The 24,951-nt window shown below is 47.5% G+C and overlaps 1 protein-coding gene across 1 annotated transcript in view; it reads left to right on the forward strand.

Moving 5' to 3' along the window:
• phf6 (PHD finger protein 6) overlaps positions 1 to 24,951 on the forward strand; it is a 136,310-nt gene extending 111,359 nt beyond the window's left edge. The window contains 4 exon segments of the mRNA XM_072506006.1: positions 4,053 to 4,157; positions 5,783 to 5,916; positions 15,279 to 15,387; positions 17,598 to 24,951. Of these exon segments, the coding sequence (XP_072362107.1) occupies positions 4,053 to 4,157; positions 5,783 to 5,916; positions 15,279 to 15,387; positions 17,598 to 17,606 (357 nt within the window). The 3' untranslated portion in view covers positions 17,607 to 24,951.

Consider the following 24,951-nt stretch of genomic DNA (forward strand, 5'->3'; position numbering starts at 1 on the left):
CCGGGACAGACCGAGTTGTCATCTCTGGTTTGTTGCCGGTGCCACGTGATAGCGAGGCTAGGAATAGGGAGAGAGTGCAGTTGAACACGTGGCTGCAGGAATGGTGTAGGAGGGAGGGCTTCAGGTATTTGGATAATTGGAGCGCATTCTGGGGAAGGTGGGACCTGTACAAGCAGGACGGGTTGCATCTGAACCAGAGGGGCACCAATATCCTGGGAGGGAGGTTTTCTAGTACTCTTCGGGAGGGTTTAAACTAATTTGGCAGGGGAATGGGAACCGGATTTGTAGTCCAGCAACTAAGGTAGCCGATATTCAGGACGCCAAAGCGTGTAATGAGGCAGTGGGGAAGGGAACACTGACAAAGGAGAGTACTTGCAGGCACGGAGATGGGTTGAAGTGTGTATACTTCAACGCAAGAAGCATCAGGAATAAGGTGGGTGAACTTAAGGCATGGATCGGTACTTGGGACTACGATGTGGTGGCCATCACGGAAACTTGGATAGAAGAGGGGCAGAAATGGTTGTTGGAGGTCCCTGGTTATAGATGTTTCAATAAGATTAGGGAGGGTGGTAAAAGAGGTGGGGGGGTGGCATTATTAATTAGAGATAGTATAACAGCTGTAGAAAGGCAGTTCGAGGAGTATCTGCCTACTGAGGTAGTATGGGTTGAAGTCAGAAATAGGAAAGGAGCAGTCACCTTGTTAGGAGTTTTCTATAGGCCCCCCAATAGTAGCAGAGATGTGGAGGAACAGATTGGGAAACAGATTTTGGAAAGGTGCAGAAGTCACAGGGTAGTAGTCATGGGTGACTTTAGCTTCCCAAACATTGAGTGGAAACTCTTTAGATCAAATAGTTTGAATGGGGTGGTGTTTGTGCAGTGTGTCCAGGAAGCTTTTCTAACACAGTATGTAGATTGTCCGACCAGAGGGGAGGCAATATTGGATTTGGTACTTGGTAATACAAAGAACAAAGAACTAGGGCAAGTGATAGATTTGTTAGTGGGGGAGCATTTTGGAGATAGTGACCACAATTCTGTGACTTTCACTTGAGTAATGGAGAGGGATAGGTGCGTGCAACAGGGCAAGGTTTACAATTGGGGGAAGGGTAAATACAATGTTGTCAGACAAGAATCGAAGTGCATAAGTTGGGAACATAGGCTGTCAGGGAAGGACGCAATTGAAATGTGGAACTTGTTCAAGGAACAGGTACTACGTGTCCTTGATATGTATGTCCCTGTCAGGCAGGGAAGAGATGGTTGAGTGAGGGAACCATGGTTGACAAGAGAGGTTGAATGTCTTGTTAAGAGGAAAAAGGAGACTTCTGTCAGGCTGAGGAAACAAGGTTCAGGCAGGGCGCTGGAGGGATACAAGATAGCTAGGAGGTAACTGAAGAAAGGTATTAGGAGAGCTAAGAGAGGGCATGAACAATCTTTGGCGGGTAGGATCAAGGAAAACCCCAAGGCCTTTTACACATATGTGAGAAATATAAGAATGACTAGAGCGAGGGTAGGTCCGATCAAGGACAGTAGCGGGAGATTGTGTAGTGAGTCTGAAGAGAAATGCGAGGTCTTGAACAAGTACTTTTCTTTGTTTACAAATGAGAGGGGCCATATTGTTGGAGAGGACCGTGTGAAACAGACTGGTAAGCTCGAGGAAATACCTGTTAGGAAGGAAGATGTGTTGGGCATTTTGAAAAACTTGAGGATAGACAAGTCCCCCAGGCCTGACGGGATATATCCAAGGATTCTATGGGAAGCAAGAGATGAAATTGCAGAGCCGTTGGCAATGATCTTTTCGCCCTCATTGTCAACAGGGGTGGTACCAGGGGATTGGAGAATGGCGAATGTCGTGCCCCTGTTCAGAAAAGTGACTCGGGATAACCCTGGGAATTACAGGACTGTTAGTCTTACTTCGGTGGTAGGCAAAGTAATGGAAAAGGTACTGAAGGATAGGATTTCTGAGCATCTGGAAAGACACTGCTTGATTAGGGATAGTCAGCACGGATTTGTGAGGGGTAGGTCTTGCCTTACAAATCTTATTGAATTATTTGAGGAGGTGACCAAGCATGTGGATGAAGGTAAAGCAGTGGATGTAGTGTACATGGATTTTAGTAAGGCATTTGATGAAGTTCCCCATGGTAGGCTTATGCAGAAAGTAAGGAGGCATGGGGTAGTGGGAAATCTGGCCAGTTGGATAACGAACTGGCTAACCGATAGAAGTCAGAGAGTGGTGGTGGATGGCAAATATTCAGCCTGGAGCCCAGTTACCAGTGGCGTACCGCAGGGATCAGTTCTGGGTCCTCTGCTGTTTGTGATTTTCATTAATGACTTGGATGAGGGAGTTGAAGGGTGGGCCAGTAAATTTGGAGACAATACTAAGATTGGTGGAGTTGTGGATCGTGAGGAGGGCTGTTGTCGGCTGCAAAGAGACATAGTTAGGATGCAGAGCTGGGCTGAGAAGTGGCAGATGGAGTTTAACCCTGAAAAGTGTGAGGTTGTCCATTTTGGAAGGACAAATATGAATGCGGAATACAGGGTTAACGGTAGAGTTCTTGGCAATGTGGAGGAGCAGAGAGATCTTGGGGTCTTTGTTCATACATCTTTGAAAGTTGCCACTCAAGTGCATAGAGCTGTGAAGAAGGCCTATGGTGTGCTCGCGTTCATTAACAGAGGGATTGAATTTAAGAGCCGTGAGGTGGTGATGCAGCTGTACAAAACTTTGGTCAGGCCACATTTGGAGTACTGTGTACAGTTCTGGTCGCCTCATTTTAGGAAGGATGTGGAAGCTTTGGAAAAGGTGCAAAGGAGATTTACCAGGATGTTGCCTGGAATGGAGAGTAGGTCTTATGAGGAAAGGTTGAGGGTGCTAGGCCTTTTCTCATTAGAACGGAGAAGGATGAGGGGCGACTTGATAGAGGTTTATAAGATGATCAGGGGAATAGATAGATTAGACAGTCGAGAGACTTTTTCCCCGGGTGGAACAAACCATTACAAGGGGACATAAATTTAAGGTGAAAGGTAGAAGATATAGGAGGGATATCAGAGGTAGGTTCTTTACCCAGAGAGTAGTGGGGGCATGGAATGCACTGCCTGTGGAAGTAGTTGAGTCGGAAACATTAGGGACCTTCAAGCAGCTATTGAAAATGAAATGAAATGAAAATGAAAATCGCTTCTTGTCACAAGTAGGCTTCAATGAAGTTACTGTGAAGAGCCCCTAGTCGCCACATTCCGGCGCCTGTTCGGGGAGGCTGGTACGGGAATTGAACCGTGCTGCTGGCCTGCTTGGTCTGCTTTAAAAGCCAGCGATTTAGCCCAGTGTGCTAAACCAGCCCCTATTGGATAGGTCCATGGATTACGGTAGAATGATATAGTGTAGATTTATTTGTTCTCAAGGGCAGCACGGTAGCATTGTGGATAGCACAATTGCTTCACAGCTCCAGGATCCCAGGTTCGATTCCGGCTTGGGTCATTATCTGTGCGGAGTCTGCACATCCTCCCCGTGTGTGTGTGGGTTTCCTCCGGGTGCTCCGGTTTCCTCCCACAGTCCAAAGATGTGCAGGTTAGGTGGATTGGCCATGATAAATTGCCCTTAGTGTTGGGTGGGGGTGTTGACCTTGGGTAGGGTGCTCTTTCCAAGAGCCGGTGCAGACTCAATGGGCCGAATGGCCTCCTGCACTGTAAATTCTATGATCTATGATTAATCTAGGACAAAGGTTCGGCACAACATCGTGGGCTGAAGGGCCTGTTCTGTGCTGTATTTTCTATGTTCCATTTCCACCCATTTGTGTGGCCTCAGCTCATTTGTATTCCACTACAGATCATAAAAATGTGATATTTATCTGACCCCATAGTTGGCAGCGATTCTGCCTCTTGGTATTACAATATGGACATGAACGTTTTCAGACCTTTTCAGCTTCGGTCACTGTCATCCCTAATTTAAAACGATAAGATCAGCAAACTGTAAAATCTGGGCCTGTTCTCTTCTAACCAAGATCTTTAGTTAAAAATAGCTCTATGCAGCACAGTAATTTAATGAAACTTGTTTTTAATTGCAGTTATTTTCTTCTGGTACTGTCCAACTCACAAATTCATCTAGAAAAGATTTCGGCGATTTTGATATTAAAACAGTCATTCAAGAAATCAAAAGGGGAAAAAGAATGGTTCGTATCCGAATTCCATTTGTGCAAAATGTTCGATGTGAATTAATAATCTGAATGATGCCTTTGTTTCTGTTCAGTCATCATTTTAAATATAATTTTGATCAAATCAGAATGTTGGCCATTTAGTGTATTTTCTTTATTGACTGAACAGCTTTGACTTAATGCAAACTTTACGATCTGTTTATTTATCCTGAGTGGATCTTAAGCTTGTATTGTAATATTGGGAATGAGTAGAGAGCAATTACAGCAGACGAGGCTCACAGAGACTGTGCTGGCCTGTGGAATTAGCTGCTAATCTGACTGCCTTACTGTTTCTTCATAGCTCTGCAAACATTTCCTCATTTATTTAATCAAAATGTTTTGTTTCCAATATATTTCAGCATTACACACAGTGTATTAGATTATAGAATAACAATCAACACAATTCATGCGGGCAGTGCAAGAACCATGCCTGTTGTACTCTGTGTTCCACACTGACTGGGCTCTTTCACATAAATTAAAAAAAAATTTTTTTTTAAGAGTACTCAATTATTTTGTTTTCCAATTAAGGGGCACTTTAGCGAGGCCAATCCACCTAACCTGCGCATCTTTGGGTTGTGGGGGTGACACCCATGCAGACACAGGGAGAATGTGCAAGCCCCACACAGAGGCCTGGGATCGAACCTGGATCCTTGGCGCTGTGAGGCAGCAGTGCTAACCGTGCCGCCTTCGCTCTTGCACATTTTAACTGTTTATTGGACTTTATTTTGAGCTGAGGTAGAAATGGGGGGGATAGCGAAATGGAAGGAGAGTTGGGACCCATCCTCAATGAGTGTGTATGATATGAGGCCCTTTGTAGGGTAAACTCCACCTCATCCTGCCCACGGCTCAGCCTGATCCAACTCGAAGTGGCTCACAGAGCTCATTTCACCAAAAACAGGATGAGCGGGTTCTTTGATAGAGTGAAAGACAGGTGTGAGCGGTGTTCTCGTGGGCCCGCCAACCGTACCCACACGTTCTGGTCTTGTCCAAAGATGGTGAGCTTTTAGGTCTCCTTCAGCACCATGTCAGCGGTTCTTAATATCGATCTGGAGCCTTGTCCATTGGTGGCCATTTTCAGGCTATCATACTCGCTGGGGCTGCGGACAGGGGTGAAGATTGATGCGCTCACCATTGCCTTGCTGATAGGAGCTCTGCTGGGATGAAGCCTCCGCTCCGCCCAGTGCCTCGGTCTGGTTGGGTGACCTTATGGACTTTTTATAACTGGAAACGGTCAAGTACGCGATTAGGGGATGGGCAGAGGGATTCTACCTGAGGTGACAACCATTTATCTTGCACTTCAAAGAGTTAATTACCATCCCCTGTTTGAGGGGGGGGGGGTGATATGGCCTTGGTGTGTTTTCTATATTACTATATCCCAGTCTCCTTGTGTTTGGGGATGATAATTGCACCACGTTTGAACAATTTTCCGGGTTGTGTTGTAGTTTAGATTGTGTTTGTTAATTATGAAATCTTTAATAAAAATATAATTAAAAAAAAGAAATGGGGAGCAATCTGGCATTCTGTTCCTTTTTGTAGTGATTAGTGCGCGGGCAAACAATGTTTGGATTTTCTGAAATGTGAATAACTTGTTTGTAAAATTTCAGAAATGTACATTATGCAGCCAAATAGGTGCAACCATTGGCTGTGAAATTAAAGCTTGCATCAAGACCTATCATTATCACTGTGCAGTTGAAGATAGAGCCAAATTCATTGAGAATCTTGACCGAGGGATCTACAGGTACTGAACTCTACGATTAATGGTTATTTATCCTCTTTACTTCCCTATTTAAATCTTTTTGAAGTCTATACATTCCTCCTTTTTGGGGGGGTTACATATAAGCATTCACCTTGACCTCCTGATCAGGTGCCCAGCATCATGTTAAGGTGACATATAAGTTGAGAGCCCATGGTGTTCGGGGCAAGGTATTGGCATGGAAAGAGGATTGGCTGACAGGTAGAAGGCAGAGAGTGGGGATAAAGGGATTCTTTTCAGGATATCAGCCGGTGACGAGTGGTGTTCCACAGGGGTCAGTGTTGGGACCATAGCTATTCACAATATGGGGAAAAGGCAGGAGAATGTGGATGAGAAAATATCAGCCATGATTGAATGGCGGAGCAGACTCGATGGGCTGAGTGGCCTAATTCTGCTCCTGTGTCTTATGGTCTTATGGTCTAATAATAATCTGGAAGAAGGATCTGAGGGCATAGTTGCTGAGTTTGCAGATGATACAAAGATATGTCGAGGGTGGGCAGCACGGTGGCGCAGTGGTTAGCACTGCTGTCCCACGTGCGATGGATCCTATTTCGATCCCGGCCCCGGGTCACGCTTTGTCTGGAGTTTGCACATTCTCCCCGTGTCTGTGTGGGTCTCACCTCCACAACCCAAAGATGTGCAGGGTAGGTGGATTGGCCACGCTAAATTGCCCCTTAATTGGAAAAAAAGAATTGGGTACTTTAAGTTTATATTTAAAATAAGATATGTAGAGGGATAGGTAGTATTGAGGAAGCAGGGCGACTGCAGAACGGCCTGGACAGGCTAGAAGAGTGCAAAGAAGTGGCAGAATGAATAAAATGTGTACGGTTATGCACTTTGGTAGGAAGAATAGAGGCATAGACTATTTTCTAAATGGGAAAAGGTTTCGGAAATCAGAAACACAAAGGAACCTTGTTCACGATTCTCTTAAGGTTAACGTGCAGGTTCAGTCGGCAGTTAGGAAGACAAATGCAATATTGGCATACATGTCGAGAGAGCTAGAATACAAGACCAGGGGTGTACTATTGAGGCTGTATAAGGCTCTGGTCAGACCCCATTTGGAGTATTGTGAGCAGTTTTGGCCCCGTATCTAAGGACAGATGGGCTGGCCTTGAAAAGGGTCCAGAGGAGGTTCACAAGAATGATCCCTGGAATGAAGAGCTTGTCGTATGAGGAACGGTTGAGGACTCTGGGTCTGTACTCGTTGGAGTTTAGAATGATGAGGGGGGATCTTATTGAAACTTACAGGATACTGCGAGGCCTGGATAGAGTGGACGTGGAGAGGATGTTTCACTTGGAGGAAAAACCAGAACCAGAGGACACCATCTCAGACTAAAGGGACGATCCTTTAAAACAGAGATGAGGAGGAATTTCTTCAGCCAGAGGGTGGTGAATCTGTGGAACTCTTTGCCGCAGAAGGCTGTGGAGGCCAAATCACTGAGTGTCTTTAAGACTGAGATAGATAGGTTCTTGATTAATAAGGGGATCCGGGGTTATGGGGAGAAGGCAGGAGAATGGGGATGAGAAAATATCAGCCGTGATTGAATGGCGGAGCAGACTCGATGGGCCGAGTGGCCTAATTCTGCTCCCTGTGTCTTATAGTCTTGTCTTATAGATGTCAGTCTACTGAAAGTCTACTGATGGTCATGAAACCCCATCTGGGTCACTAATGTCCTTTAGGGAAGGAAATCTGCAGTCCTTACCTGGTCTGGCCCACATGGTGACTCCAGACCCACAGCAATGGGGTTAACTCTAAAATACCCCCTCAAGGGCAATTAGGGATGGGCAATAAACAATGGCCTGGTCGAGAAAGAAATTCAAACACCCAGTGACTCACATCCTGTAAATGAATAAAAAATGTGAGATTTAGGGTGGCGCAGTGGTTAGCACTGCAGCCTCACGGCGCTGAGGACCCGGGTTCGAATCCCGGCATCGAGTCACTGTCCGTGTGGAGTTTGCACATTCTCCCCGTGTCTGCGTGGGTTTCACCCCCACACACCCAAAGATGCGCAGGGTAGGTGGATTGGCCACGCTAAATTGCACCTTAATTGGAAAAATAATTGGCAACTCTAAATTTATATTAAAAAAATGGTGACAGTTCTGTCAACTCGGTCACGATGGAAAATATTTTACTGAGCAACGATTTCCCTTCGTTACAGCCTTGGTCCAAACACGAACAACGTAACTAAATTGCAGAGGGCAGTATGTCTTCCCTTGTGTTTCTCATTAACCAGAGAGCTAACTGGGCTAGCCATGAAATTATTGTAACTACAAGAGCGCTTCAGAGGTTGTGAATTCTGCGGAGAGTAACTCACCTCCTGATTCCCGAAAGCCTCCCACCATCTTCAAGGCACAAATCAGACGTAAAATGGAATATCTCCACTTGCCTGGATTAGAGCTGTCCCAACAACTTGAGCTTGACACCTCCAGGCCAAAGCAGCCCACTTGATCAGTCCGCAATCCACCACCTTAAACATTCACCCCTTCCACCGACGGAGCAGTGTGTACCATCACTGTCCCCACCACGGAGCAGTGTGTACCATCACTGTCCCCACCACGGAGCAGTGTGTACCATCACTGTCCCCACCACGGAGCAGTGTGTACCATCACTGTCCCCACCACGGAGCAGTGTGTACCATCACTGTCCCCACCACGGAGCAGTGTGTACCATCACTGTCCCCACCACGGAGCAGTGTGTACCATCACTGTCCCCACCACGGAGCAGTGTGTACCATCACTGTCCCCACCACGGAGCAGTGTGTACCATCACTGTCCCCACCACGGAGCAGTGTGTACCATCACTGTCCCCACCACGGAGCAGTGTGTACCATCACTGTCCCCACCACGGAGCAGTGTACCATCACTGTCCCCACCACGGAGCAGTTTGCACCATCACTGTCCCCACCACGGAGCAGTGTGCACCATCACTGTCCCCACCACGGAGCAGTGTGCACCATCACTGTCCCCACCACGGAGCAGTGTGCACCATCACTGTCCCCACCACGGAGCAGTGTGTACCATCACCTCCCCCCCCCCCCCCCCCCCCCCCCCCCCCCCCACACCCACACACCACGGAGCAGTGTGTACCATCGCTCCCCCCCACCACGGAGCAGTGTGCACCATCACTGTCCCCACCACGGAGCAGTGTGTACCATCGCTCCCTCCACCACGCAGCAGTGTGTACCATCACTCCCTCCACCACGGAGCAGTGTGTACCATCACTCCCTCCACCACGGAGCAGTGTGTACCATCACTCCCCCCCACCACGGAGCAGTGTGTACCATCACTCCCCCCACCACGGAGCAGTGTGTACCATCACTCCCTCCCACCACGGAGCAGTGTGTACCATCACTGTTCCCACCACGGAGCAGTGTGTACCATCACTGTCCCCACCACAGAGCCGTGTGTACCATCACTGTCCCCACCACGGAGCAGTGTGGACCATCACTGTCCCCACCACGGAGCAGTGTGGACCATCACTGTCCCCACCCACGGACCAGTGTGGACCATCACTGTCCCCACCACGGAGCCGTGTGTACCATCACTGTCCCCCACCACGGAGTCGTGTGTACCATCACTGTCCCCACCACGGAGCAGTGTGTACCATCACTCCCCCCCACCACGGAGCAGTGTGTGCCATCACTCCCTCCACCACGGAGCAGTGTGTACCATCACTGTCCCCACCACGGAGCCGTGTGTACCATCACTGTCCCCACCACGGAGCAGTGTGTACCATCACTGTCCCCACCACGGAGCAGTGTGTACCCATCACTGTCCCCACCACGGAGCAGTGTGTACCATCGCTGTCCCCACCACGGAGCAGTGTGTACCATCACTGTCCCCCACCACGGAGCCGTGTGTACCATCACTGTCACCACCACGGAGCCGTGTGTACCATCACTGTCCCCACCACGGAGCAGTGTGTACCATCACTCCCCCCACCACGGAGCAGTGTGTGCCATCACTCCCTCCACCACGGAGCAGTGTGTATCATCACTCCCTCCACCACGGAGCAGTGTGTATCATCACTGTCCCCACCACGGAGCCGTGTGTACCATCACTGTCCCCCACCACGGAACAGTGTGTACCAATCACTCCCCCCACCACGGAGCAGTGTGTGCCATCACTCTCCCTCCACCACGGAGCAGTGTGTACCATCACTGTCCCCACCACGGAGCCGTGTGTACCATCACTGTCCCCACCACGGAGCAGTGTGTACCATCACTGTCCCCACCACGGAGCAGTGTGTACCATCACTGTCCCCACCACGGAGGCAGTGTGTACCATCACTGTCCCCACCACGGAGCAGTGTGTACCATCACTGTCCCCACCACGGAGCAGTGTGTACCATCACTGTCCCCACCACGGAGCAGTGTGTACCATCACTGTCCCCACCACGGAGCAGTGTGTACCATCACTGTCCCCCCCCCACCACGGAGCAGTGTGTACCATCACTGTCCCCCCCCCACCACGGAGCAGTGTGTACCATCACTGTCCCCCCCCACCACGGAGCAGTGTGTACCATCACTGTCCCCACCACGGAGCAGTGTGTACCATCACTGTCCCCACCACGGAGCAGTGTGTACCATCACTGTCCCCACCACGGAGCAGTGTGTACCATCACTGTCCCCACCACGGAGCAGTGTGTACCATCACTGTCCCCACCACGGAGCAGTGTGCACCATCACTGTCCCCACCACGGAGCAGTGTGTACCATCACTCCTCCCACCACGGAGCAGTGTGTACCATCACTCCCCCCACCACGGAGCAGTGTGTACCATCACTCCCCCCACCACGGAGCAGTGTGTACCATCACTGTCCCCACCACGGATCCGCGTGTACCATCACTCCCCCCACCACGGAGCAGTGTGTACCATCACTGTCCCCACCACGGAGCAGTGTGTACCATCACCCCCCCCCACCACGGAGCCGTGTGTACCATCACTGTCCCACCACGGAGCCGTGTGTACCATCATTGTCCCCACCACGGAGCAGTGTGTACCATCACTGTCCCCACCACGGAGCAGTGTGTACCATCACTGTCCCCACCACGGAGCAGTGTGTACCATCACTGTCCCCACCACGGAGCAGTGTGTACCATCACTGTCCCCACCACGGAGCAGTGTGTACCATCACTGTCCCCCACCACGGAGCAGTGTGTACCATCACTGTCCCCACCACGGAGCCGTGTGTACCATCACTGTCCCCACCACGGAGCCGTGTGTACCATCACTGTCCCCACCACGGAGCCGTGTGTACCATCACTGTCCCCACCACGGAGCAGTGTGTACCATCACTGTCCCCACCACGGAGCAGTGTGTACCATCACTGTCCCCACCACGGAGCAGTGTGTACCATCACTGTCCCCACCACGGAGCAGTGTGTACCATCACTGTCCCCACCACGGAGCAGTGTGTACCATCACTGTCCCCACCACGGAGCAGTGTGTACCATCACTGTCCCCACCACGGAGCAGTGTGTACCATCACTGTCCCCACCACGGAGCAGTGTGTACCATCACTGTCCCCACCACTGAGCAGTGTGTACCATCACTGTCCCCACCACGGAGCAGTGTGTACCATCACTGTCCCCCCCCACCACGGAGCAGTGTGTACCATCACTGTCCCCCCCCACCACGGAGCAGTGTGTACCATCACTGTCCCCCCCCACCACGGAGCAGTGTGTACCATCACTGTCCCCACCACGGAGCAGTGTGTACCATCACTGTCCCCACCACGGAGCAGTGTGTACCATCACTGTCCCCACCACGGAGCAGTGTGTACCATCACTGTCCCCACCACGGAGCAGTGTGTACCATCACTGTCCCCACCACGGAGCAGTGTGTACCATCACTGTCCCCACCACGGAGCAGTGTGTACCATCACTGTCCCCACCACTGAGCAGTGTGTACCATCACTGTCCCCCACCACGGAGCAGTGTGTACCATCACTGTCCCCACCACGGAGCAGTGTGTACCATCACTGTCCCCACCACGGAGCAGTGTGTACCATCACTGTCCCCCCCCACCACGGAGCAGTGTGTACCATCACTGTCCCCCCCCACCACGGAGCAGTGTGTACCATCACTGTCCCCCCCCACCACGGAGCAGTGTGTACCATCACTGTCCCCACCACGGAGCAGTGTGTACCATCACTGTCCCCACCACGGAGCAGTGTGTACCATCACTGTCCCCACCACGGAGCAGTGTGTACCATCACTGTCCCCACCACGGAGCAGTGTGTACCATCACTGTCCCCACCACGCAGCAGTGTGCACCATCACTCCCTCCACCACGGAGCAGTGTGTACCATCACTCCTCCCACCACGGAGCAGTGTGTACCATCACTCCCCCCACCACGGAGCAGTGTGTACCATCACTCCCCCCACCACGGAGCAGTGTGTACCATCACTCCCCCCACCACGGAGCAGTGTGTACCATCACTGTCCCCACCACGGAGCAGTGTGTACCATCACCCCCCCACCACGGAGCCGTGTGTACCATCACTGTCCCCACCACGGAGCAGTGTGTACCATCACTGTCCCCACCACGGAGCAGTGTGTACCATCACTGTCCCCACCACGGAGCAGTGTGTACCATCACTGTCCCCACCACGGAGCAGTGTGTACCATCACTGTCCCCACCACGGAGCAGTGTGTACCATCACTGTCCCCACCACGGAGCAGTGTGTACCATCACTGTCCCCACCACGGAGCAGTGTGTACCATCACTGTCCCCCCCCACCACGGAGCAGTGTGTACCATCGCTGTCCCCACCACGGAGCAGTGTGTACCATCACTCCCGCCACCACGGAGCAGTGTGTACCATCACTGTCCCCACCACGGAGCCGTGTGTACCATCACTGTCCCCACCACGGAGCCGTGTGTACCATCACTGTCCCCACCACGGAGCAGTGTGTACCATCACTGTCCCCACCACGGAGCAGTGTGTACCATCGCTGTCCCCACCACGGAGCAGTGTGTACCATCGCTGTCCCCACCACGGAGCAGTGTGTACCATCACTGTCCCCACCACGGAGCCGTGTGTACCATCACTGTCCCCACCACGGAGCCGTGTGTACCATCACTGTCCCCACCACGGAGCAGTGTGTGCCATCACTCCCTCCACCACGGAGCAGTGTGTACCATCACTGTCCCCACCACGGAGCCGTGTGTACCATCACTGTCCCCACCACGGAGCCGTGTGTACCATCACTGTCCCCACCACGGAACAGTGTGTACCATCACTCCCCCCACCACGGAGCAGTGTGTGCCATCACTCCCTCCACCACGGAGCAGTGTGTACCATCACTGTCCCCACCACTGAGCCGTGTGTACCATCACTGTCCCCACCACGGAGCCGTGTGTACCATCACTGTCCCCACCACGGAGCAGTGTGTACCATCACTGTCCCCACCACGGAGCAGTGTGTACCATCACTGTCCCCACCACGGAGCAGTGTGTACCATCACTGTCCCCCCCCCACCACGGAGCAGTGTGTACCATCACTGTCCCCCCCCACCACGGAGCAGTGTGTACCATCACTGTCCCCACCACGGAGCAGTGTGTACCATCACTGTCCCCACCACGGAGCAGTGTGTACCATCACTGTCCCCACCACGGAGCAGTGTGTACCATCACTGTCCCCACCACGGAGCAGTGTGTACCATCACTGTCCCCACCACGCAGCAGTGTGCACCATCACTCCCTCCACCACGGAGCAGTGTGTACCATCACTCCTCCCACCACGGAGCAGTGTGTACCATCACTCCCCCCACCACGGAGCAGTGTGTACCATCACTCCCCCCACCACAGAGCAGTGTGTACCATCACTGTCCCCACCACGGAGCCGCGTGTACCATCACTCCCCCCACCACGGAGCAGTGTGTACCATCACTGTCCCCACCACGGAGCAGTGTGTACCATCACCCCCCCACCACGGAGCCGTGTGTACCATCACCCCCCCACCACGGAGCAGTGTGTACCATCACTGTCCCCACCACGGAGCAGTGTGTACCATCGCTGTCCCCACCACGGAGCAGTGTGTACCATCACTGTCCCCCCCACCACGGAGCAGTGTGTACCATCGCTGTCCCCACCACGGAGCAGTGTGTACCATCACTGTCCCCCCACCACGGAGCAGTGTGTACCATCACTGTCCCCCCACCACGGAGCAGTGTGTACCATCGCTCCCCCCACCACGGAGCAGTGTGTACCATCACTGTCCCCACCACGGAGCAGTGTGTACCATCACTGTCCCCACCACGGAGCAGTGTGTACCATCACTGTCCCCACCACGGAGCAGTGTGTACCATCACTGTCCCCACCACGGAGCAGTGTGTACCATCACTGTCCCCACCACGGAGCAGTGTGTACCATCACTGTCCCCCCCCACCACGGAGCAGTGTGTACCATCACTGTCCCCCCCCACCACGGAGCAGTGTGTACCATCACTGTCCCCCCCCCCCACCACGGAGCAGTGTGTACCATCACTGTCCCCACCACGGAGCAGTGTGTACCATCACTGTCCCCACCACGGAGCAGTGTGTACCATCACTGTCCCCACCACGGAGCAGTGTGTACCATCACTGTCCCCACCACGGAGCAGTGTGTACCATCACTGTCCCCACCACGGAGCAGTGTGTACCATGTACAAAGTGCACCATTTCAACTCACCAAGACTTTTTTCACACCACATGGGTGCAGTGGTTCAAGTACCCAGCTCACCACCACCAACTCTAAGCAAATTGGGGATGTGGATGTGGGGTTGTTTTGTATGTATACATCACTGCACTCCCATTGGTCGATGGCGTATGTTATTGTGCATTGCCATTGGTTGCTGCGAATCATGTGATGAACAATTTATACAAAATGGATACCCACTGATTCGATGTGGAAGGGCTGAAGGGCTGATGTGCCTCGTTTCTGTGGCATTGCCCTCCTGCTTTGTCGTCTCCTTCAGCTGCAGACTTCCTACCCAGTCCCCAAGGAACAACTCGGCTTCTGGGCTGTGAAAGACTGCTCCGACCACCAAGGAAAAGATTTTTAAATGTGAATAACAGAGGGAGAGAAAGGACAGTCGGAGGGCCGAGGGGAAAGGGGGTGGAGGGCGGGTGCAGAAAATGAGGTTGCTTTGGCAGGTTGTTTGATGCTGTCTAGTCTGCTCCGGAAATTGAGTAGTTTTATATTTTATCTTGTAACTGGAGTGATTGCATGCTGAACTCAGAATAAAATGAGAATCTTTGGCTGAGATTGTTTTATACATCGTGCTATTTTTAAAAGAACTTCCATTTGGAAAGTTGAAATCCATGTGTGAGAATTGTGAATGTTAAAGTTGATTTGTTTCACAGACTGTACTGTAAAAACCACAGTGGGAATGATGACCGAGATGAGGAGGATGAAGAAAGAGAGAGTGTCTCTCGGTGCAGCCAACAGCAAGAAGCTGATCGTGACCCAGAGGTACATCAGCGTCATTATGACGGTGTCGGAGGAGGGAGGTGCCACTGTTCCAAATATTCAAATACCGGTGCCTTGGGGAAATAATTTAAATTTTCCTTCAGATACAAACAGCCGACCTATAGCAAACATGCTGCTGTGTTGTTTTATTGATGAAGGATTGTATTACTCACGTTGTCATCCCAATGTTGTTTGTCATGCTTCTCACTTTTGAATTTCTTACCTGGGGTTATTGTACCGTCTGCGTATTGTTGCTATCATTTAGCCTTGGCTAGGGTTGAATTTTATCCTTGATCTAGTGGTGGAGGGGAGCTAAATGCGGCGTTTAGAATCAGTCATTTTGACACACAAGACAGCTATTTGGTCCATTGAGTTCATGCCAATTCGTGATCGATTAAGCCCATTGCCGTTGCCCCGCCCCGTTGCCCCGCCCCGTTGCCGTCGCCCCCGTTGCCGTCGCCCCGTTGCCGTCGCCCCGTTGCCGTCGCCCCGTTGCCGTCGCCCCCGTCCTCGCGCTCCAATTTCCATTTTAAATCTTTCAGTGTCTCTGCTGCCTCCCTTCGTAGACAGAGTTTCAGATTGTTACCATTCAACAGTTTTTTAAAATAAATTAGAATATCCAATTCATTTTTTTCCAATTAAGGGGCAATTTAGTGTGGCCAATCCACCTAGCCTACACATCTTTGGGTTGTGGGGGCGAAACCCATGCAAACACGGGGAGAATGTGCAAACTCCACACTGACAGTGACCCAGGGCCGGGATCAAACCTGGGACCCTCGGTGCCGCAGTGCTAGTGCTAACCACTGCGCCACATGTTGCCCCACCACTCGAGTTAAGGTTCTTCCATTCACCCCTGTAACGCTGCGCACTCCTGTCCTTGAACCATCGACGAATAGAACAGACTTTGTCTACCTTATCTAAACTTGGTCATTTTATTGTACACCTCTTATCAAATAAAATGTCTTTACAAGCTGTTTCCGGGCTCACTGTGGCGGTAAGCCACATAAAGCTGGCTGATTCTTGGCCTGTGCTTTACTGTAAGTGTTGCACTCTAATCCTTGACCAGGCAGAGTTAATTCATTTTAAATCACATTTGTTTCTGATCACTCTTCACTGGCCCACGCCAGCCATGTAGGGTTAATGAATGGCGAGGCGGGGCGGGCCAGAGAGAAGACATCGCTCCGTTGCCCCCGCCCCGTTGCCCCCGCGCCCTCGCTCCGTCGCGCCCTCGCTCCCTCGTGCTCGCCCCCTCGTCCTCCAATTTCCATTTTAAATCTTTCAGTGTCTCTGCTGCTCCCTTCGTAGACAGAGTTTCAGATTGTTACCATTCAGCAGTTTTTTAAAAATAAATTTAGAATATCCAATTACTTTTATTCCAATTAACGGGCAATTTAACGTGGCCAATCCACCTAGCCTGCACATCTTTGGGTTGTGAGGGTGAAACCCACGCAAACACGGGGAGAATGCGCAAACTCCACACTGACAGTGACCCAGGGCCGGGATCAAACCTGGGACCTCGGCCCTGCAGTCCTAGTGCTAACCACTGCGCCACATGTTGCCCCACCACTCGAGTTAAGGTTCTTCCATTCACCCCTGTAACGCTACGCACTCCTGTCCTTGAACCATCGACGAATAGAAACAGACTTTGTCTACCTTATCGAAACTTGGTCATTTTATTGTACACCTCTTATCAAATAAAATGTATTTACAAGCTGTTTCCGGGCTCACTGTGGCGGTAAGCCACATAGAGCTGGCTGATTCTTGGCCTGTGCTTTACTGTAAGTGTTTAATCTTGGACCAGGCAGAGTTCATTCATTTTAAAATCACATTTGTTTCTGATCACTCTTCACTGGCCCACGCCAGCCATGTAGGGTTAATGGATGGAGAGGCGGGGCGGGCCAGAGAGAAGACATTTAATGAAGGGCACATTAACAAAACATCACTTAGAGAGAGGAACAAAGGCACGGAAATTCATATTTATTAGTGCTTAAAGCAGATTAGCTAAGTTTAAAATCGTTATAAGTAATAGTCATTTTTTGTTTGTTCATTAGGTCTTAGAAGAGGTATAGAAAAATGCATTCAAATTCCTTCTGATTTAAATGGATGCCTGAATCTCTAGAGGTAATATTGCATGTTGTATGGGTTGTCAGACAGTTTGCAATGCAAATAACTTTGGCCAACTGTTTTTTTTTTCCCTTTTTTGTGTTGAACAGAAAAACTAACGGAGCCTTGGATGCAGGAAAGTGCCAAGAAAATGCCTGTGGACCGAGTGGATGAGGTGGTAAATTGTGCTCAAAACGCTAATGGGCTCGCGAGAAGCATAGAAAATATCCAAAGATCTTTCAAGAAATCTTTTTGCTCTGTCACTGTTCCTCCTCAGGAAGGGATAATGTAGTGAAATAGCACGGCTAATATACCTGCTGTTCGATCCAGCGATTCCATGAAATGGATTATTTAGAATCTTTTTTTTTTACAGCCTTTTGAATTAAAATGGAAATAATTTGATTTGCTGAATGATGATTAGATGGCCCAAGCTGACCTGCTGATGCTCCTCTGCATAATGAGGGCCATGAGAGCGAACAACACTTAACAATTAAGCGTGTGGTGCCTTTGTGTGCTCCTGGAGTTCAACATCAAACAAGAGACGTTTGAAAATAAAAGCTCAAATTAAAATCTGCAATCCAATGACTAGAATAAGATATTTTCACACAAAGATCTTGATTAGCGGCCAGTCCGAAGCAAAATACATTTACAGTTTCAACCCAGTTCGCATTAGACGAGTCCACATAATGGGATGATCCACATCTCTGTACTGATGTGGGATTATGCTCAGTAAAGCCAGGCGCCTGGCTGGGAATGGATACGTCTCCCGGTTCCACTACACCCCGTCTGTGTTCAACTGATGAAAATGTAGGAAGCAGAGAGATGAGATGAGTGAGTTCCCAGGTGGTGGTGTTCCTTGAAAAAGCTCGAGACTGGCCCGTGTTTTTATTTCCGCCGTAATTTCAGAACCGTACTGCTGAAAGTGCAATCTGCAAACGCTAAGGTTTAACTTGGTCAACTAATCACTGCCTAGTCAAACATACTGGTGCAAATGCCATTGCCAACGAAATCATCATGGTTTAGTCTCGATGTTGAAGTCTGTATTAAATGTTTTAATGGAAATGAATGGTTTTGACTATTGCTAGATTTACTCAGTATATAAAGTATTATTTCCATCTTAATTTTCTTCCTGTGATTATGGTTTTCTTTATAAAGGTTAAAGCTTCAGAATTTTTAAAAATGTATTAGAATTAGGTTGTTTCTGATCAGTAAACGATGCTGTTTATAGCTTGCTTCCTTCTTCATACCTCACCCAACTTGATGTTAAAAGTAACTGCCAGGACAAAAAACTAAATTTAGACTAGTTGTTACTCTGTCACCAGTGGATGTACTGGCCTCCAGACCTTTCTTTAATCCTGTTTTTTTTTAGTTTGAATGGCTAAACAAAATATTCATTTTATAAATATATATATATTCTGTTGTGTTGTTTTGTTGCCTAAATGTATCTGATTATTGAATGCCCCTGATCTTTACATGTGCTCTTAGTTGCCCAGCTGAATGTTTTTACATGTTGGTTTTACCAGCAGCAATATTTTAGACCATAAATTCTTGGTCTAAATTAATTGTACTCTCTGTAAAATACTTTAATTTTCCACAGGTTGCTTGAATTAATATTAGGCAACACTTCACCCTTGACTTAACTAAAATAGCTCTGAAAACATTGTGTCGAACTCTTTTCAAAACAGTTGTATGTTATTCAACAAAATTGCAAATACACTGCCGAAGATATAAGATCAATGGATGTAAAACGCAGCTATAGCAAAAATGGAATAAGTTCACCGACTGAGTTTAGCATAGTTTTTTAGCATCTGATTGTAAACATTGTGTTTTTAAAAATCTGCTTCAAAATTGTGAAGAACCTGCTGCTTGTCAGAATAACGTTGATGTGACAACGATCAAACTGCACTCTCCCCAAAGTCATGTGCAAGTCAATGGAATAGATTGTAATGAAAGGTCTTCAAGACTATTTGGTCATTTAACTTTTTTAACAGATTCTTAGCCATTTCTTTGCTCTCCTGATGGCCATGCAAGCCAGCTTGGTCCTATTTGTACCATTAACTCAACATTTCCATGTCCCAGTAAGCCTTTGGACCAACTGAAGAACAAAATGTGTGTTGCAAGTAGCACTTTTATCCTTCCATCGCCAATCAATTATTGTGCCTTTTTCTGCCACATCTGATTATCTCGCAGCCAATTGCAGCCATTCCTTATAATCTGTTAACTCCCTGTCTGCAACTCAAGGTACACCGACTTGGGCTGAATCGCCTCCTGCCCCATTGTAATCGGCTAAATGGCTGCCTCCTGTTCCTATGTTTCAGAGAAGTATTCATGATATCAATTTACAAATAAGACATGAAATCAGGTGGAAGTGATGTTGCCGCGTTGGGGGCAGGAACTGAATTCCCTCACTTTTCTCATCCCGAAGAACTCCTATTATAACAGTGGGTGAGTTAGTTTAAATCTCCAACCCCAGAACTCAGTCGCACTGGAAATGCAGATTGGTGGGAGGCAGTCCGATTGGTCAGCAAGTTACATTCGCAATTGACAAGGGAGTCAATGGATATCGGCTGGGGGTAGATCCAATTAGATCAGCTGTGACAGAACAGGCTAAAGGGGCCAAATGGCCTGCTCCTATTATGATGTGGAGATGCCGGTGTTGGGCTGGGGTGAGCACAGGAAGAAGTCTTACAACAGGTTAAAGTCCAACAGGTTTGTTTCCAGCTAGTGATTCGAAAGAAACCTGTTGGATTTTAACCTGGTGTTGTAAGACTTCTTACTGTACCTAATTCTTATGTAAGTTATGAATGGCTGAGCCTCCCAACACTCGAGGTCACATTCTTGGTTTGAAAGTTAACAGGATCAAAGGATAGTGTAGAACTGGTAGACATTGCAGGAGTGCAAGAGTTAGCTGTGGTCCTGGGTGAAGGAAGGTTACTTTGAAGTGACCCCTCACTGAACTTGCATGTGTGGGCATTTAGTGTCAACAGATGTCACCATCCAGCTGCAGCCAAATAACTTTGACAAGGTAGTGGAAGGTAACAAACACCAAAGAAGGAGTCAACATCTCGAGGAGGGAAAAATGCAGCAAATAGCCCGGAGCAATGAACTGATCGGTGATCTGATGGTGGATTCAATCATGATCATTAAATTCAATCCTAAAGCTGACCTGATTTTTCTTGTGATCTGCATTAGTGAGATTATTTGTGTGTGTTTGCTTCTGGGTATTGCATTCTTCTCTCTAGAAGAGGGAGCTATGTGTATTCATTTTTAGTTTTGCAATATAAAACGTATATACTGTTGAACGTGATGTGTGTGTGTGTGTATATATAATATATATATATATGTATATATATATGTATACCACTGCGTCGCAAAAGACTGGAACTTTTAATTTGTATTTCTGTAATATATACATTGGCTTTGAACAGCAAATTGCAACTTATACTTATTTTGGGGAAGAGAAGATGACGGGATAACTACAGTTTTTATCTATTGTTGAGTGCGTAATATGGCCAGAGGCAATTAGCCTAACCTGTCTTCACCCCAACACTGGGAATATTAAAGCTACTTTTATCCAGATCAAAATCAAAATAGCAAATGTTATCACATTCTATTCATACTGCGCAGCAATTGTTGTTCAGTGGAGTTTGTCCCACACAAAGACGGCATTCCTTTTTTGTTGGTTCATCTATTCTGCTGTTGACCATTTGTCCTCTAGAATCAAATTTGTTGGTTAAACCCTAACTTGCCTGTACCTCCCTGGCGCACCTTGATGACTTGGTGCACAGGAACCAAATGTTAAAGGGCTTCAATATAACCACTTGTGTAACAGTGCTTCAGAAGAATGCAGTGGTATGACGAACAAATTAATAAGAATAATAGCTTATTGTCACAAGTAGGTTTCAATGAAGATACTGTGAAAAGCCCCTAGTCACCACATTCCGGCGCCTATTTGGGGAGGCCGGTACGGGAAGTGAACCCACGCTGCTGGCATTGTTCTGCATTACAAGCCAGCTGTTTAACCTACTGCGCTAAACCAGCCCCTACTTATTAGGGAAGCTACAGGCCTTCCTCTTACTTACCCTGGCAAGTGTGCTGTTTAAAATATATCTAGCTTGCTGTTCTTGGTCTGTCTGATGTCCCAGACTTGGGACTTCTGTCTCTTATTTTTGGGCAAAAAAGAGGCAAGTGGAGGCTGAATATCTGTGTGCATATGAAAATAATATTAAAATTATACGATCAATGTTTATTGTCACTCGGTTCTATACAAGATACTATTCCGGAGTAGCAGCAGGTCGCTGGCCTCTAATCATAAACTAGTAGCTCACAGCCCGCACTGGTATTTTTCTCTGTGAGCCTTAAGTCCAATTCCATTCTCGTGTTCCTTGGTGTTTATTAATATTTCACTCTTTAAAGCAACAGTCTTGTCACCTTTGAAAATAACTCAAATTACATTGTCCCAATCAGCGAGTTGCACATTCCAGACACCCAATCTTACAAACATTTTTTCAAACCGTTGATTTTATTTTAAATCTGTGGCCTCTTGCAGTCTTGTTGACAAAGTGAAATAGGTTATCACTGTTTGCCTTATAACCCTTTATAATCCTGAAAACCTATTTCAGGCCACTCCTTAACCTTCTCCACTCTGGACAAAAGATGCCTCAATTCTCTAATTTCTCCTCATTCTTGGCAGATGCCAGTGATTCGACAGTGCATATTTTATATTGCTTCAATATCAATCATAGACTGGCTCAAACCTGCAGCTGCAGCCTGCGGTCTTGTTGAACTGTGCTTCCTTTTGTGCTCAATAGGAGCCAAACATTCTCTTTGTCTTTTACACTGCTTACCTACTTGTGTTGCAATTTTTTCTGACTGGTGTATCTGGGAACAAAATGATCTTTGCTCCATTCAAAAGCTTGCAATTCGAGGTACAATGCCTTTTCCTATTCCAAAATAAATTACTTCAGATTTCTCAGTATTGAACTATATCCACTCCTATTGCTGCCTTATTTTATCCTCTGGCATCCTTTCATATCCATTGTCACAATACACCGTGATGTCCACCCCTCCCCAGTTTTGGTGTCATCTGCAGTCTTTGATGGAATTCAGTCAATCTCGAGCCCAGGGTTTTCTCATCCACCTCCAACCCCAACACAACCATCTCTGGGAAACTTATCAGCAATGCAACCATCTCCCTCCATGTGCCCACATTCTCCCCATACCTTTTATTATGGGACCTTATCAAAAGCTTTATGGAAATCTTTATAAATCTCTTTTATTTCATTTCTTTTAAACTAATTCATTTGTCTTTCCAAGTATTTTAATTGTGTTTAAACACAAACTGAAGATTGGGTGGCCTATATTTTGAAACTTTATTTACATCTTTCTGTCTGAAGAAAGAGAATGTATTCATAACCTCCAGCCCTCTAGAAATAATCCCAGTTTCCTTCTCTCTCCGATGGAGCAGTGCCAAGTATCCGCCCATTGTGTTGACAATGATATTGAGGAGTCGTTGGCAAGAGGTTGGCCTCCCATTATTCTACCATGTGATACTAATGGGGGCTATTCAACCCTGATGTTTGGACTGACATCTGGTAATTTTGCAACATTATTCTAAACACAGGATCTGGAATTTAAAATGATTGAATGGGGGGGGGGGGGGGGAGGTGATGTACAAAAATAGCATTAAATGAAATTGCTTCGTGACTGAACCTGTAGCTAACGCAATTCAACCAAAATATGAAATTAGTTCTGGGCTATAGATACAGATTTGTGGACACTTTGTACTTACAAGATTGACAGTGAAGCAATGGTTGTTGCAATGTTTCTCTCCATCAAGGGCACCAGTCTGACTTTATTTTTACTTATTCATATGAAGCTGAGAACCAATTTCAGATGATAGTGTAAGCCAGTTACTTGCAAAATGGCATACCAATTTGTATTTAGCAGCCTACAGTATGAGCTTACTTATAACTTCATTTTTATTCAATTGTTGTCAAAATTGGAAATCGAATTATCCTGTTAAAACACTCAAATTTATACACTGGCTGGTTAAACGATCTTTGTGCAAATCCAACGTTTATATTTAATGGACATACAAGTGCCTTAAATATGAAACGGAGGTAATGTGGTCAAACCCTCTGGTAAAGTCTGTTTTGTAATAGTCATTTCATTTGAATGGAGCAAATGTTTTGATTGTCTCTCATGGCTTATCTGTAGCAGCTTTCTATTAACCATTTCAGCCCAGAGAGGGAAACTTATTTCCTAGAACTTGTTGATTTTAATGGACTTTGAATTGAAACCATTTCATTGGATGCAAATGCCAGAAGTTTCCAAACTAACAATGTGAATTTTGTCTGGATTGCTGATTTCTCAAGAAATCTGGCTGAAGAAGATGAAGAGGAACAATAGGTTGGGCGTTGTTACTTGACTGGTAACTCACAAGCCTGGACTAATAATCCTGTGAACGGGAATTGAAATCCTGCAGAATTGGAATTCAGTTTTAAAATTCATAACAGCGGCCGTGAAGCTGTCCCATTGAAGTCCGTTAGGGAACGAAACCTTCCATCTTTATCTGGACTCTGTGACTCCAGTCCAACCAAATGTGGTTGATTCTTAATTGTCCTCTGAAATAGCCAAGCAAATCTCTGAGTTGACTTAATATCAAACTGCTACGAATACAATTGAAGGGGTTCAATAATCAAGCGTAGCATTTGGAATGGGCAATAAATGTTAACAATGTCCCAGTTCCCAGAATCAAATTTTTAAAATTCACAAATATTGCTACTGGACTTGAGAATAAATAACCAACTATTTGCATCCATCTTTGGGCCAAGATACATTGCTGAACAGGTTATAATGTCAGTTGGTGAGTCGGCATTTATGTGTGTTTAAAGTTGCCCTTATAAGAGCTGAGCTGTATTACCACCAGTTCGTGAATTGCTTTCAAGCTGCAATATTATATAAGGAACAATATAAGTTTTGGCATAAATCCTGCACTGCAATTTGTGGTGATGTATACGGCCTGGTCACTCTTGAACCTATTTTACATGTAAGGGTCTCATTATGTCAATTTTTGGAGTATTTGGAAATATTCATTTTTGTTCTTGAGCCTTTGCTAGAAAACATCTGTATTCACTGTCGGTCACAGAAAAGTTTAAATGAACCTTGATAGTTTTCTGTGCAGTAAATAATGTTTAATAGTGATTCTGTTTGCATGCAGTGAGGAATGCTTATTCAAAGTTAGGACAAAAATGTAAAATGTTCACGGACGTCGGATTCGCAGCTTTGAATTCATGTGGAGGTAAAGTTGCCTTTGACATTCGACACAAAACACCAGGAAAAAGTTGCCATATTCCAATGTTTTAATGTATTTAACATTTTTAGTTTCTAAGTATCATGGTGTTACTTTTTGTCCAAAACACTTAGTCATTGAATGTTTTTAATAAAAGTATATCTGCCTTA

This window comes from Scyliorhinus torazame, chromosome 5 (assembly GCF_047496885.1).
Source record: "Scyliorhinus torazame isolate Kashiwa2021f chromosome 5, sScyTor2.1, whole genome shotgun sequence".
NCBI classification, from domain to species: Eukaryota; Metazoa; Chordata; class Chondrichthyes; order Carcharhiniformes; family Scyliorhinidae; genus Scyliorhinus; species Scyliorhinus torazame.